This window comes from Triturus cristatus, chromosome 3_2 (genome assembly GCF_964204655.1).
Source record: "Triturus cristatus chromosome 3_2, aTriCri1.1, whole genome shotgun sequence".
Lineage (NCBI taxonomy): Eukaryota > Metazoa > Chordata > Amphibia > Caudata > Salamandridae > Triturus > Triturus cristatus.
This window is the reverse complement of record NC_140584.1, coordinates 1,167,367,937-1,167,381,819: the sequence shown is the minus strand read 5'-3', so window position 1 is coordinate 1,167,381,819 and position 13,883 is coordinate 1,167,367,937. Positions and strand designations below refer to the sequence as shown.

Below are 13,883 nucleotides of genomic sequence, written 5' to 3'. Positions count from 1 at the left end.
GACCTCTTCGCCACCCACGAAAACAAAAAATGCCCAAGCTTCGCCGCCAGATACCCACACCTGTTGTCCAAAGGCAATGCGATATGGATGAACTGGTCAGGCAAATTTGCATACGCCTTTCCACCTCTCCCACTAATTCCATTAGTGGTCAGGAAGTTACAACAGCACTCCCTCACACTCATTCTGGTAGCCCCAACATGGGCCAGGCAGCCGTGGTACACCACACTATTACAGATATCGGTGGTACCACATCAAAAACTGCACCTGTCCCCATGCCTCCTAACTCAGAACCATGGAGAAATCAGGCACCCGGACCCAGCTCAGCTCAACCTTGCGATCTGGCTCCTGAAATCTTAGAATTTGGGTACCTTAACCTTCCTCCTGATTGCATGAACATTATCAAGGAAGCCAGACGTCCTACCACTCGAGCATGCTATGCCGCAAAGTGGAAGAGATTTGTTGTTTACTGCCGTAACAATACAATCAACCCTTTAGATGCATCCATACAGCACATCATATGCTATCTACTCCATCTTCAAAGGTGTAACCTGGCATATTCATCCATACGCCGACACCTAGCAGCGATTGCTGCTGACCTACAAAACAGACAGCATTTATCACTGTTCAGAGTGCCCGCTATTAAAGCCTTTATGGAAGGCCTTAAACGAGTAATTCCTCCCAGGGCACCACCTTCCCCTGTATGGAATCTAAATGTAGTTCTTACAAGGCTAATAGGTCTGCCCTTCGAACCAATGCATAAATGCGAGCTACAGTTCCTCACCTGGAAAACCGCTTTCCTCGTAGCTATTACTTCCCTTAGAAGGGTTAGTGAAATACAAGCGTTCACTATTCAGGGACCCTTCTTGCAAATACATCACAGCAAAGTGATACTTCGTACAAATCCAAAGTTTCTGCCCAAGGTCATTTCCCCCTTCCATCTCAATCAATCGGTGGAATTACCTGTTTTTTTCTCGCAACCTCAATCTGTTGCGGAAAGGGCTCTACATACACTTGATGTTAAGAGGGCTTTACTGTACTACATACAGAGAACACAACCTTTCAGGAAAACCAAACAATTGTTTCCTTCTCTCCACCGCATAAAGGCAACCCCATCTCTAAATCAGGGATAGCTAGGTGGATTGTAAAGTGCATACAAATTTGCTATCAAAAGGCAAAAAGAACAATTGTTCCATCTAAAGCCCACTCTACTAGAAAGTTAGGGACTTCTATGGCTTTTCTAGGGAACATACCCTTAGATGACATCTGCAAAGCAGCCACATGGTCAACACCGCACACCTTCACAAAACATTACTGTGTAGACGTGCATTCCAAGCAACAAGCTAGTGTGGGCCAGGCTGTACTAAAGACACTATTTCAAACCGCTGCAACGGATACCGGTGGTCGCCGCTAAGGTTGGGTACTGCTATATAATCTATGCTAAGTGTACAATCTGCAGCTCATATGCCTCGAACGGAATATGCTACTTACCAGTATGCATCTGTTCTTGGCATGTAGAGCTGCAGAGTTGTACACGCCCACCCGCCTCCCCGGCTACCTGTATCCGTTCCAGTCCATCTTATTTAGATACACACATGGGTTTCTCACTGTTATTACTACGCTCCATCATTTCCCTGTTTGCGAAAAACAATCTGAGTATGGAGCCGAAGCCCATGCGCAGTACGGACCGAAGGAGGAGTCTCCGAACTCGTGACTTCCAAAGACTGTCCAAAGAACAAAAACAAACTGCAAACATCCGGGCCCAACACCAGATGGCGATCTATGCTAAGTGTACAACTCTGCAGCTCTACATGCCAAGAACAGATGCATACTGGTAAGTAGCATATTCCTTCTTTGGAATTGCATAATCCAACAAAAACTATTATGCTTACCTGTTTTCAGGATAAATCCCAGAGTAGTATCTAGGTATACTACTCTGTGTAAGCCTAGTAATCTCAAGTTACATACCATCTATTTTACTAAAAAGCATATTCTAGTCTATGTACTGCATTTACTAAGTATTGCATTTCTCTGCATCTATACTGCAAATCAAATCAAAGTGCATATATAATTATCATTCTAACTGTATTTCAATTGCATTACTACTGTAAAGTACTTGCTTACCTGTGCCAGGCTTGCTTGGTTCTAGAAAATAAAATAACTAAACGAATATTTTTATATAAAAACAATTGGTCTGAAGTTCAGTCTTTGTGTGTGAATTAATTTGCTGACTGTGTACAACAAATGCTTAACACTGTCCTCTGATACTGCCTTACTGCTCGACCACACTACCACAAATAGAGAGTAAGGTTCTATCCAACTTTACCTGTGCCTACCTTTGGGGTTCCACTGGACTCTGTGCACACTATACCTCACTTTGGCATAGTATATACAGAGCCAGCTACCTACAGTGTCATCAGCAAAACCCTTTAGATACATGATGCTACTAGAGAGGTGTCAAAAGTAGATTCAGGAGGGCAGGCTCTGTGCTAGAGTTTTAGGATCAGCATTATATCACTGATTTATCCAGTATTGGGGTATCTTTCATAGATTCACATGCCTGAATCATTCCCCGTCGCCGAGGCGGGAGTCTCGGTAGATAAAAAAGTAGTGCCAAAAAATAATTAGTAGTAGTAGTAGGCCCAAAGAAAAAGGGCCCTAACGCCTATCTTAGAAGCCTATCTACTTCGTTATGTAAAATAACCCAAGAATTGGTAACAACCAATCAGACATCAGCACCCTTCTAGAACACACTCAGCAGAGCCAGCTCTCCTCAGATTTTCACCGCACGTCGTGTGGGAGTCTCCCTGAGTGCCTACTCAGTTTCTTCTTTTCTTCAGTAATGTCTGACAAAAAAGCTTTGTTTAGACCCTGCAGGACCTGTGACAAGAGGGTCCATGTAGACGACCAGCATGAGGAGTGTATTTACTGTCTACATCCTAAGCATGTTGCTAAGGACTGTAGAATATGCCGGACTTTCCCTCCTAAGACCTTAAGGGACAGAGAGGCAAGAGTATTGTTATGGTTGAAATCTTCCTCGGCTGAGGAGGGTGACAGGGCCTCGACATCTAGCAAGAGAGCTAGATCAATTGATAGTTCTTCCAGTGAAGGGAGAAAACATCATAAGGCCTCTCATGTAACTTCTGACCATTCACAGAAGTCACAAGACTCTGACAGATCCAAGAAGTCTTCAACTACTAAAACCGTGAGTAAATCTCAGGTTAAGACTTTGTCAGTGGGATCATCTTATACTATCTCTGTGACTTCTGCTGCTCCTCTGTCGACGGCTACAGTCTCCACTACTTCGATATCGTCACCTATCATGTCTCCTAGGACGTCTAAGACTCCGTTGACAATTGCGTCGACGTCGAGCTTGAAGGAAGTTCTGTCAACGGCATAGTCGATGAGAACCTCGGCGAAGACCCCCCCCCCCAGTCGACGGCGAAGAGCCCCCCCCCCCGTCGAAGAGCCGTCCCCCCCCCCCCCCCCCCCGTCGACGGCAAAGCCCCCCCCCCCCCCCCGTTGACGGCAAAGACCCCCCCCCCCCCCCCCGTTGACGGCAAAGACCCCCCCCCCCCCGTCGACGGCAAAGCCCCCCCCCCCCCCCCCCCCCCGGTCGACGGCGAAGCCCCCCCCCCCCCCCCCCCCCCCCCCCTGGTCGACGGCAAAGCCCCCCTCCCCAGTCGACGGCGAAAACCCCCCCCCCCCCGGTCGACGGCGAAGACCCCGTACCCCTCACCCGCCCCCCCCTGTCGACGCCTCAGACGGCAGCAAGTACGTCTTCCTAATTTACAACCAACGTAAGAGTCACATACGGACATTCCAAATTCGCCGCTTCACCCTGCTGGTTCGGGGACTCAATCGCACCATGATACCATTTCCTCTGATGAGGAAGATATCGAAGACGGTGAAGTACCGGATAAAGACACCACTCTGGATCCTTGGGATGATTACATTATTCCCATGCCTTCTCCACCTATTCCGCAGCCATCGGATTCTCCTCCAGAGGATATAGGTGGCTTTCACAATTTAATGCAACGTGCAGCAGTCAGGTTTCAACTACCAGTCACTGTGGAGCATACGGATTGTTTCCTCCATGATTTTAAAGAGGAGCAAAGGAAAATTACCAGAGCAATTCCCATCGATTTTATTTGGAATGAGGGGTTAAAAATTATGAAGACACCTGCTTCCGTACCTGCGGTCCTCCCTCGTATTGATAAGAAATATCGTGCTCCTCCAGAAACGCCCTCTTGTCTAATCTGTCATCCCCGACCAGATTCTGTTATATCACAGGCTGCTCAACAAAAGTCCAAAAATCCGGCTATGCCGTTATCAACGCCGCCGGATAGGGAAGGGCGAAGATTGGATCTGATCGGTAAGAAGTTCTCTACTATGGCGGCAACTTCTATCAAAGCTGCAAACTCCTTGGCCATACTTGGTCACTATGACCGCCAGATGTGGTCAGAATTCTCTGAATTTCTAGACCTCATTCCTGAAGATCGGCAACAAGAGGCAAGGAAGATACTTCAAGAGGGAGAACGAGCCGCATCCAAGATCATAGACTGTGCTCTGGATATTGCAAATACCAACTTTAGGCAACTTGCAGGGGCTGCACTCCTTAGGCGTCAAGGATGGCTTAAGGCAACGTCTTTTAGGCCAGAGGTTCAAGCCAAAATCATTGATATTGCCTATGATGGAGAATCCTTGTTTGGGAAGCATATAGACGAGGCCCTCCTAGCGATCAAAACTGATACGGATACAGCTAAGTCGCTAGCTGCTCTCCAATACAAACGGGGATCTTTCCGTGGTGCAAGAGGTCGAGGCTTTGTATCAAGGGGAAATTATCAAAGTCAGCAAAACAGACAATATCAGTCTCAATATAGACAGCAATATGGACGATCATCATACAGGCAATCTTCCTCGAATAGTTTCTCTCGTCAGGGAGGAAGAAGGCGATCGAACAATCAGGGTCGCGACGCCAACAAGAAGCAATGATCTACGCTGGACGCCAGTCATCCCTCCTTCCCTCCCAGTGGGAGCAAAGATAACTTTTGCACACAATTGGGAGGAGATCACCTCGGATCGTTGGGTCATCGACCTAGTCAGACACGGTCACACCCTGGAGTTCTTAAAACAACCTCCTACTGCCCCGCCCAAGGGTCCCCCTCCCCCTCGTCTTCACTTATTGTTCAAAGAAGCTTTAATAATGCTCCGCAAGAACGCAATAGAGAAGGTTCCTTCGCCCAGAAGGGAACCGGGTTCTATTCTCGTTTTTTTGTTGTTTTTTTTCCTCATAAAGAAAAAGTCAGGGGAGTGGCGCCCGATTCTGGATCTCCGCAAGCTCAACAAATTTCTAAAGAAGCAGTTTTCGGATGGTTACACTGGCCGAAGTTTTGAGCTGCCTGAACAAAGGAGATTTTATGGCTTCTCTGGACCTGGAGGACGCGTACTTCCACATTCCTATCCTTCCCAAGCATCGCAAGTACCTGCGATTTGTAGTGGCTGGCGTCCACTATCAGTTCAAAGTCCTTCCGTTTGGGCTGAAATCTGCTCCAAGAATTTTTACAAAGTGTCTTGCACCAGTAGCAGCGACTCTAAGGTCACAGGGAATACAGGTATTCCCGTACCTGGACGACTGGCTGCTCAAAGGCCCTTCGAAGCAGACTACCGTAGAGGCAGTTTCAGCATGCCTAAGTCTATTCTCAAACTTAGGCCTCACTCTCAACAAAAGCAAATCTCAACTGCTCCCTCGTCAAAGGATTCAGTTTCTGGGAGCAATGCTGGACACCAAACAATGCAAGGCATTCTTGTCAGAGGAACGTCAGCTTCGTTTACAAAAGCTAGCACTTTCAATCGCAAGAAGAAAGTCAGTTTCTGTCCGGAGGTTTGCGTCTCTTCTGGGGATGTGTTCATCAACTATAAATCTTGTACCTTTAGCACGGCTCCGAATGAGACCTCTGCAGGAACAGTTACATCTACAATGGAAACAGGCCGTGGGGTCGTTCAACGACTCCATCATGATAACACCTCACATGATGGTCTCTCTGCATTGGTGGTCACAGATGGAAAACCTGGCTCCGGGCCTTTCTTTTCTAACATCTCCTCCAGAATTCGTGGTAACAGACGCCTCCATGGAGGGCTGGGGAGGACATCTCCAAGATTTACAAATTCAGGGACGATGGTCCCAGGAATACCGTCAACAGCATATCAACAGACTGGAGCTTCGCGCCATTTTTCTCACTCTGCAGGCGTTCCTCCCGAGGATTGCAGGGGCCTCGGTGCTGGTCCGGACGGACAACACGACCAGCATGTATTACGTCAACCAACAGGGAGGAACGAGGTCACTGTCCCTTTCGCAGGAAGCTCAGGAACTATGGGAATGGCTTACAACACACAAGATAACCTTACGAGCGGAGCACGTCAGGGGCCTTCACAACACGTTGGCCGACAACCCAAGCAGATCTCTGGCAGGCTGTCACGAATGGGAGATAGAGCAGAAGCAACTAGACAAAATTTTTCAATCATGGGGCAAGCCGGCACTGGATTTGTTTGCTACAAAGGGAAAAAAAGAAATGCCGCTATTACGCAAGCAGATTCTCTCAACAGGGATCAAGAGGAAATGCCCTGTCCATGAGATGGTCAGGGCTTTGTGCGTACGCTTTTCCCCCGATACCACTAATTGCGAAAGTGATCCGCAAAGTGAAGATGGAACATTGCCGCCTCATCCTGATTGCACCCCGTTGGCCAAGGCAATATTGGTTCCAGGAGCTGCTTCTTCTAGCTCACAGCTCCATCCGTCTAATTCCAACAATGACGATGTTGACAAGGGAAAGGGGTCAAATACTCCATCCAGATCCAGTCGCTGCACTTGCACGCATGGCTCCTGATTTCCTAGAATACAAAGATCTAACCATTTCACAGGAATGCCGTGAGATTCTATCTAAATCACGCGCGCAAAGTACTTTAAAAACTTATCGTTTGAAGTGGAAACGATTGTCATTGGTGCGAGGGGAAGGATGTCCATCCTTTACAAGCTCCAGTAGAGCAAATCCTTCCTTATTTGTTATCCCTAGCCAAATCTGAGCTTGCATTCTCATCAATTTAAAGTTCATCTTGCGGCTCTATCAAGATTCAGGAAGAGTACTTCTAAGCCTTCGCTCTGTTCCTCTTCATTAATAAAACAATTTATGAAGGGGCTATTCCGTGTTTTTCCACCAATTCGTGCACCTCCTCCAGAGTGGGAGTTGAACACAGTTCTAGCTCAATTGATGAAAAGACCGTTTGAGCCTATCCACAAGGCTGAGCTAAAATTTTTAACATGGAAGGTGGCTATTCTTTTGGCTCTTACATCGGCTCGAAGAGTCAGTGAGATTCAAGCGTTCACCATCTCAGAGCCCTTTTTGCAGTTCTCTAAAGACTTTGTTACTCTCAGGACAAATCCACGATTCATCCCTAAAGTTCCGACTCAGTTCCACTTAAATGAGCCAGTGAAACTGAAAGTTTTCTTCCCAAATCCAGCCACTCCATCTGAGCGAGCGTTGCATTCATTGGATGTAAAACGCTGTCTGAAATTTTACTTGCAAAGGACTAAGGACATCAGGCAGTCCAATCAATTGCTCATAGCTTATGGTCAAGCTACACTTGGGTCTGCTGTGACTAAAGCGACTATAGCCAGATGGTTGGCTTCTACAATTCATTTTTGTCATGATAAAGCCAATAAACCGTTACAAAGGAAGGTCAAGGCACATTCTACTAGAACTATGGCAGCATCTACTGCATTGTTCGCAGGAGTATCCTTGGAAAATATTTGTCGTGCTGCAACGTGGAGGAATGTTCACACATTCACAAAGCACTACTGTCTGCAATCTATTCTGCAGGAAGATACAGCGGTAGGACAAGCCGTCCTTCAACATCTTTTAAACTAAGGTCAGATATATGTTTTCAATTTACTGTTTATAATTGCTATATTTTAAGCTACATTGTCTTTTCTTTGTGTAAGATACATGTTTGGATTTTAAGAGAGGACATCTTATGCCTTCTACTTATCAAATTGCGGACGTAATTGGGAGTGTATCAGCAATAGTCTCCCACCATCCGCAAACAACTGTATGCTTGGCATACTGCTTGCTAATCTGATTCAGCCATGTGAATCTATGAAAGATACCCCAATACTGGATAAGAAAACAAGTTACTTACCTGTAACTACAGTTATCCAGTATTGGTATCTTTCATAGATTCACATGCACCCACCCTCCTCCCCGCAGAGTCAGTTCTCTATGTTTGGGATATAAGCTTCCCACTCGTGCTAGGAAAATCTGAGGAGAGCTGGCTCTGCTGAGAGGGTTCTAGAAGGGTGCTGATGTCTGATTGGTTGTTACCAATTCTTTCGTTATTTTACATAACGAAGTAGATAGGCTTCTAAGATATAGGCCTTAGGGCCCTTTTTCTTTGGGCCTACTACTACTACTACTACTTATTTTTTGGCACTACTTTTTTATCTACCGAGACTCCCGCCTCGGCGACGGGGAATGATTCAGGCATGTGAATCTATGAAAGATACCAATACTGGATAACTGTAGTTACAGGTAAGTAACTTGTTTTCTACCTTTAATATTAAGTGGCTGTTCTTATCGTGAAAATCTGATGTGGATCTTCTTTCAATAACTTACATGCTCCGCTTTCAGATCATCAAGAGCTAGTCTGAAACTAATCTCTCCGCTCAGTTTGGCAAGAATGAGCTCTCTAGTTCTCTCACCATCAGGCATTGTTTTGAAGTAGTATGTGATGGGTAACGATAATGAGGACCTGGTGGATTAGGGGCTGCAAGGACTGTAAGCCACAGTTGCCTTAAGAGGAATCTTCATCTCTGATAAAGGATCTTTTCAAAATTTGTTAAATAGTCCTTGAAATGATCACACATGCTGAAAATTGTAAATGTAAACGTGGTTACATTTTCTTGAGTATTCTACTGCATAATGCTAACCATTTACTAAAAATCAAGCAGACAATACTTTGATTTCTAAAACACTACGCGAAGTGCCATCTTTTAGTGCCAAGCCTCTATCCAGCAACATGACAATGACCGATTCGCTCCCATAGTCTACCAGCAGAACATGTGATTTGGAGACATTCATGTACAATACTGATACATACACTCCAAGTATCCAAGTGAAGTGGGATTTTGATACAAGAGAATACATTTTTTCCTTTAAATATGTTCCATATGGTTAATTTTTTCCATATGAATTTTAAATTAAACATTGACCAGGTTTCAATCTTCAGATTTATGTTTAAATGAAAACTGCATTTTTATTTTCAGGAAGTATTCTTTCAAGTCAACAGGCTCCAATATTTCCTGCCAAGATTCGGATAGTGAAGATGAGCCGCATCGCCGTTCTGTCACCGGGAGCCAGAGGCTGTTTGACATGCCCAACAAAGACCGGCAGCAGGAAGATCTGGAAAAGGTAAAGCGGGGAGAGGTCTTTACAGCAGTCACATTTCTGAGATTGGTGCGCCAAATCCTTGTGCTACACTATGATCATCTTTATGTTCTGTGATTTCATAAAATAGGCCAATTGCACATACAGAACAGTTTGAGCTGGCAATGTGTTAAATCGTCTTGGAATCAATCCTCTCTTGTTTGTAACTAAATGTGTTGATTAGGCAGTGCAAACGGCTTCTTAAACTGAATTGCTTTTTCACAGAAGTGTAAAAAATAAAGCACTGAAAGTTTTAAATTAACTTTATTCCATCTTAAAGTGGTTCATTGGTGTGGAAAGAACACAGGAGACTGTTCAGTCGGATTTTAATCCTTTACACCACATCTCTAGGCTCACTGCAGCTTCATTCAGATATTTCGTGGGGTCTAGAGGGTTGTGCTCAGGTGGACTTCTGAAGCACTGCCATATCTGCACACATTTGAAGACCATGAAATCTATGCTTCAATAAATACCCCCTTTCACATCTAGCTGGCTAAACTTTGCTTAACCCTGTGGCATTCCCTATAGGCCCTCTACATCTTCACCTACTTCTCTCCTAGATACATGCCCGTTCCTATGTCATTTGACTGGTGAAGGAATGCAGGGTGTGAATGGGTGCAGATAGTATCTCTATGGACAACACATGCTAGAAAGGGACGGTGTGGGATAACATGGTCTGCATTTCCTCCTATCACAACCAGGACATGTTCCTTCTTGTAAGTATAGACCACACAATTGTATTGCTTGCATATAAATCAACTTCATACTCTGGACACCTGTCCTCCCTAAATGCTGAGATGTGCTCAAGGAGGAGAGCCTGTTTTGTCATTTTAGGAGCTCTGTTACTTGGCCTTGACCACTGAGCCCCCTCCTGTTTCCTGGACCCTTTCTACCTGTTCTGACCAGCCAGCCATGTATCTCCTAACACGATAACCCACCAGCCCACTCTATAAATTTGAGGCATTGTTCTTAATTAACATCATCTGCAGTTAGCCCTTGTACTTATTAGACGCCATAGCAGCACATGTTCTCTTTTCTAAATTGTCTTCTCTTTTATGTTCACCTTGTTACAAAAAGCCTTATCTTAATTTTCACGTAGAGATTAATTTCATTTCAACTTGCTTTTACGGCATCTTAATTACAACATACTTTCTTTGGGCTCCAATGCATTTCGGGCTACCCGCCCCTCAGGGAGCACTACTGTAACAAAATCATAGCACACATACAGTTCAGAGAATTTTTTCAGTTAAATTGGTTACCCTATCCACCGTGTTTTCATGTCATAATGATTAGATGAGCGTAACATACTGACTTCAATACTTGTGATATTTATCATGCAGTTTTAAATATTTGTCTTCACCTAGATTTCTTTATTTATAAATCAGTGTAGTGTGACCGTTTCGTGTGAACTCAGTGTGCGCGCAATCATCGTTGTTATATTTTTATCTTGTGGAAAGGCACCCAACACGAACTCACGACGGCACTATCAACTTTGAATAATGTTGAACGGTTACAATTCACTTTTGAAATATCAGAAACGAGGATAACATTCCTGGATGTAGAAATTACCAAGACTAAAGATGGATTTGAAACTGATATATTTCGGTGGAAAAAGACAAACCCATTACATTACAGTAGTTTTCATCAAGCATCACTAAAGGAACATCTACCGATATCCCAAATGCTTAGTTAAAAAGGATTACATCTAACCCGGTGAAAATGATTGAAAGAGTAGAAGAAATGGCAGATTCGCACAGGGAGGATATCCAGCATCAACTTTAAAGCTGGCAAAACAGCGGAGCAACTCAACCTCCGGGATGGACCTTCTGAAGAATACGGTCAAACCAAAAAACACCAGGATGGTGGTAGTATCCATATTCTCAACACTGAGCAGCACATTCAAAAAAAGTAATTACTCGACATTGGCCAATGTTGACACTAGAACCGAACTTCAAAACCCTGTTCTCACAACCACCACTTTTTGCCCATACCAGAAGCAAAAATTTGGGAGAAGTCTTGAAAAAGACTGCAACACAAATCAAAAGGAACAAGACCTTGGTTGAATTGCAACAACTGCAATAATGTAATACAAGGAACCAATATGCCTCATTCCATGAAAGGATACAGCATTAAATTACACACCACTGCTACATGTGACGCATCAAATGTCATATATATGTTAAAATGCCAATGCGGAAAAGTATGTGGGCAAAACTGAACATAAGATTAAAACACAAATTAACATAACTCGAACATAAGAACCAGGAACGAAAAATCCACAATAGCAACACATTTCATGGAAGAACATAATAAATCGCAATTGAAATTCCAAATTCTTGAAGTGCTCCAAAGAACTGAAGGTAGAAGCAACAATAAATATTTTCTGAGACGTGAGAACTTTTGGATAATGAGACTCCAATCTTTGAAGCCGCATGGACTTAATGAACACATTGAATATGCAGGTTATCTATAATTTAAGTTTGATTATTTTCTGAATTTTGCGTTTTTTCTATTCACTGGTGCAATTCTAATTATTGGTATACCTGTTTAAAAATTTGCAACTGTACACATTAATGCAACAGCCTGAAGTATTTTGTAATATAGTCTTTGCTGTTAATATAGTTTTAACTGACACTTCCGTACACTCAATATGGCTGCCATAGACAGACTAGTCCTACTATTATGTCTACCTTGGTACCATAGTCCTAGTTCAATATCATCCAACTGATCCGTGCATTCTGAAAGCATAGAAACGCCCACTGTGCCGAAAACGAGACACCGACACTGCTGAAAATACCGCACGGAACTTTTGCAAGTAAGCTGACATCAGCGATACAACGTATTGCGCCCGAACAAGCCGCGCTGTGATTTAAAATCTGAACGCAGGTTTAATTAACCATCCCCTTGCATTTTAGGATAAGGGGAAAAGCCGAAAACAAGAGGCAGTCATTACTGAAAACACCGCATGGAACTTTTACTAGTTAGTTGAAAGCAACAACACAATGTATTGCGCCCGTACGAGTAGCGCTATGACTAAAATCTGAATGCTTGTATAATCGAACCATCCCCTTTCATTCTAGCATAAGGGGAGAAGCCGGAAGCGAAGCACCGTGAGTAAACCAGGTTTATCCACGAGTGTTTTTCACTTTTCAATCCCAATGTCATAACGATGATTACGCACACACACTTAGAGTTCACTTAACGTTCACACAACTGTCACACTGCACTGATTTTTATATATGTAGAAATATAGGTGAAGACAAATATTTAAAACTGCATGATAAATATCAAGAGTATTGAAGTTTGTTACGCACATCTAATCATTGACATGAAAACACAGGGGTATTGGGTAACCAATTTAACTGAAAAATCTCTGAACTGTATGTGTGCTATGATTTTATTACAGTAATGCTCCCTGAAGAAGGGCGGGTAGCCCGAAATTGATTGGAGCCAAAAGAAAGTATGTTGTAATTAAGATGCCGTAAAAGCAAGTTGAAATGAAATTAATCTCGACGTGAAAATTAAAATAATTCAATTGAAAAACTACACAAGAGTCAATGTTTATTGCAACAAACTACAAATCAACTCGATTTGATCAATCCTTGTCACAGGATCTCAGGAGTGCCTAGGGGGATGCAACCAATGGTGTTTGGGAGCACAAAAAAGTATGTTCGAGGCATATGAGCTGCAGATCACACACTAAGGATAAGATCGCCATCTGGTGTTGGGCTCGGATGATTGCAGGTTGTTGTCTTCGGAAGAAGTCTTTGGTCACGAGATAGATGACTCCTCCTCTGGACAACAGTGCGCATGGGCATCCACTCCATCCTCAGATTGTTTTTTTCCGCCATTGGGTTCGGATGAACTTTTTTCCGCTCCAGCAGAAAACTTCCAACAATCACAACTCTCAAAACTTTATAACTCTACGTCGAAATCCCATCGGACCGGATCCGGACACGGCTGATGGAAAGGACACCCTTTAAAAAATGCCCCCAATGTGGAGCAAAGTTTCCTCATAGTGATCACCACGAGGTCTGTAATTTGTGCCTCTCACCAGACCACAACAAATCTAGCTGTACAGCCTGCGCCGCATTCCGTTAGAAGAAAACTATCCGAGACCGAAGAGCTCGACGCCATATCATGGCCAAGCCGGTTCCGGAACCAGAAGACATCTTTGCACAGGATGTCCCTGACGACGACTCCGAAGATCTGCAGATCGTGTCTGCGGCCGATGATTCTCATCCGGGGCAGCCTGTGAGTACCAGCTCCCCTACCCCAATCCCACCAAAAAAGTCATTGGTCAAGGTTCTGCCAGCTGGGCCCAGTGGCGATCCAAAATCATCTTCAGAAGCCCCGTCCCCGGCTCCGAAGAAAACGAAGCCTGCAGGTGGCTCGGGCTTGAGCAAA

At 44.2% G+C, this 13,883-nt stretch overlaps 1 protein-coding gene across 1 annotated transcript in view; it reads left to right on the top strand.

The window, feature by feature from the left end:
* The window catches only part of USP37 (ubiquitin specific peptidase 37), a 345,091-nt gene that overhangs the window by 202,884 nt on the left and 128,324 nt on the right, over positions 1–13,883 (top strand). Inside the window, exon 17 of the mRNA XM_085650037.1 lies at positions 9,317–9,461. Within this exon, the coding sequence (XP_085506163.1) occupies positions 9,317–9,461 (145 nt within the window). The remainder of the gene's footprint in view (positions 1–9,316; positions 9,462–13,883) is intronic.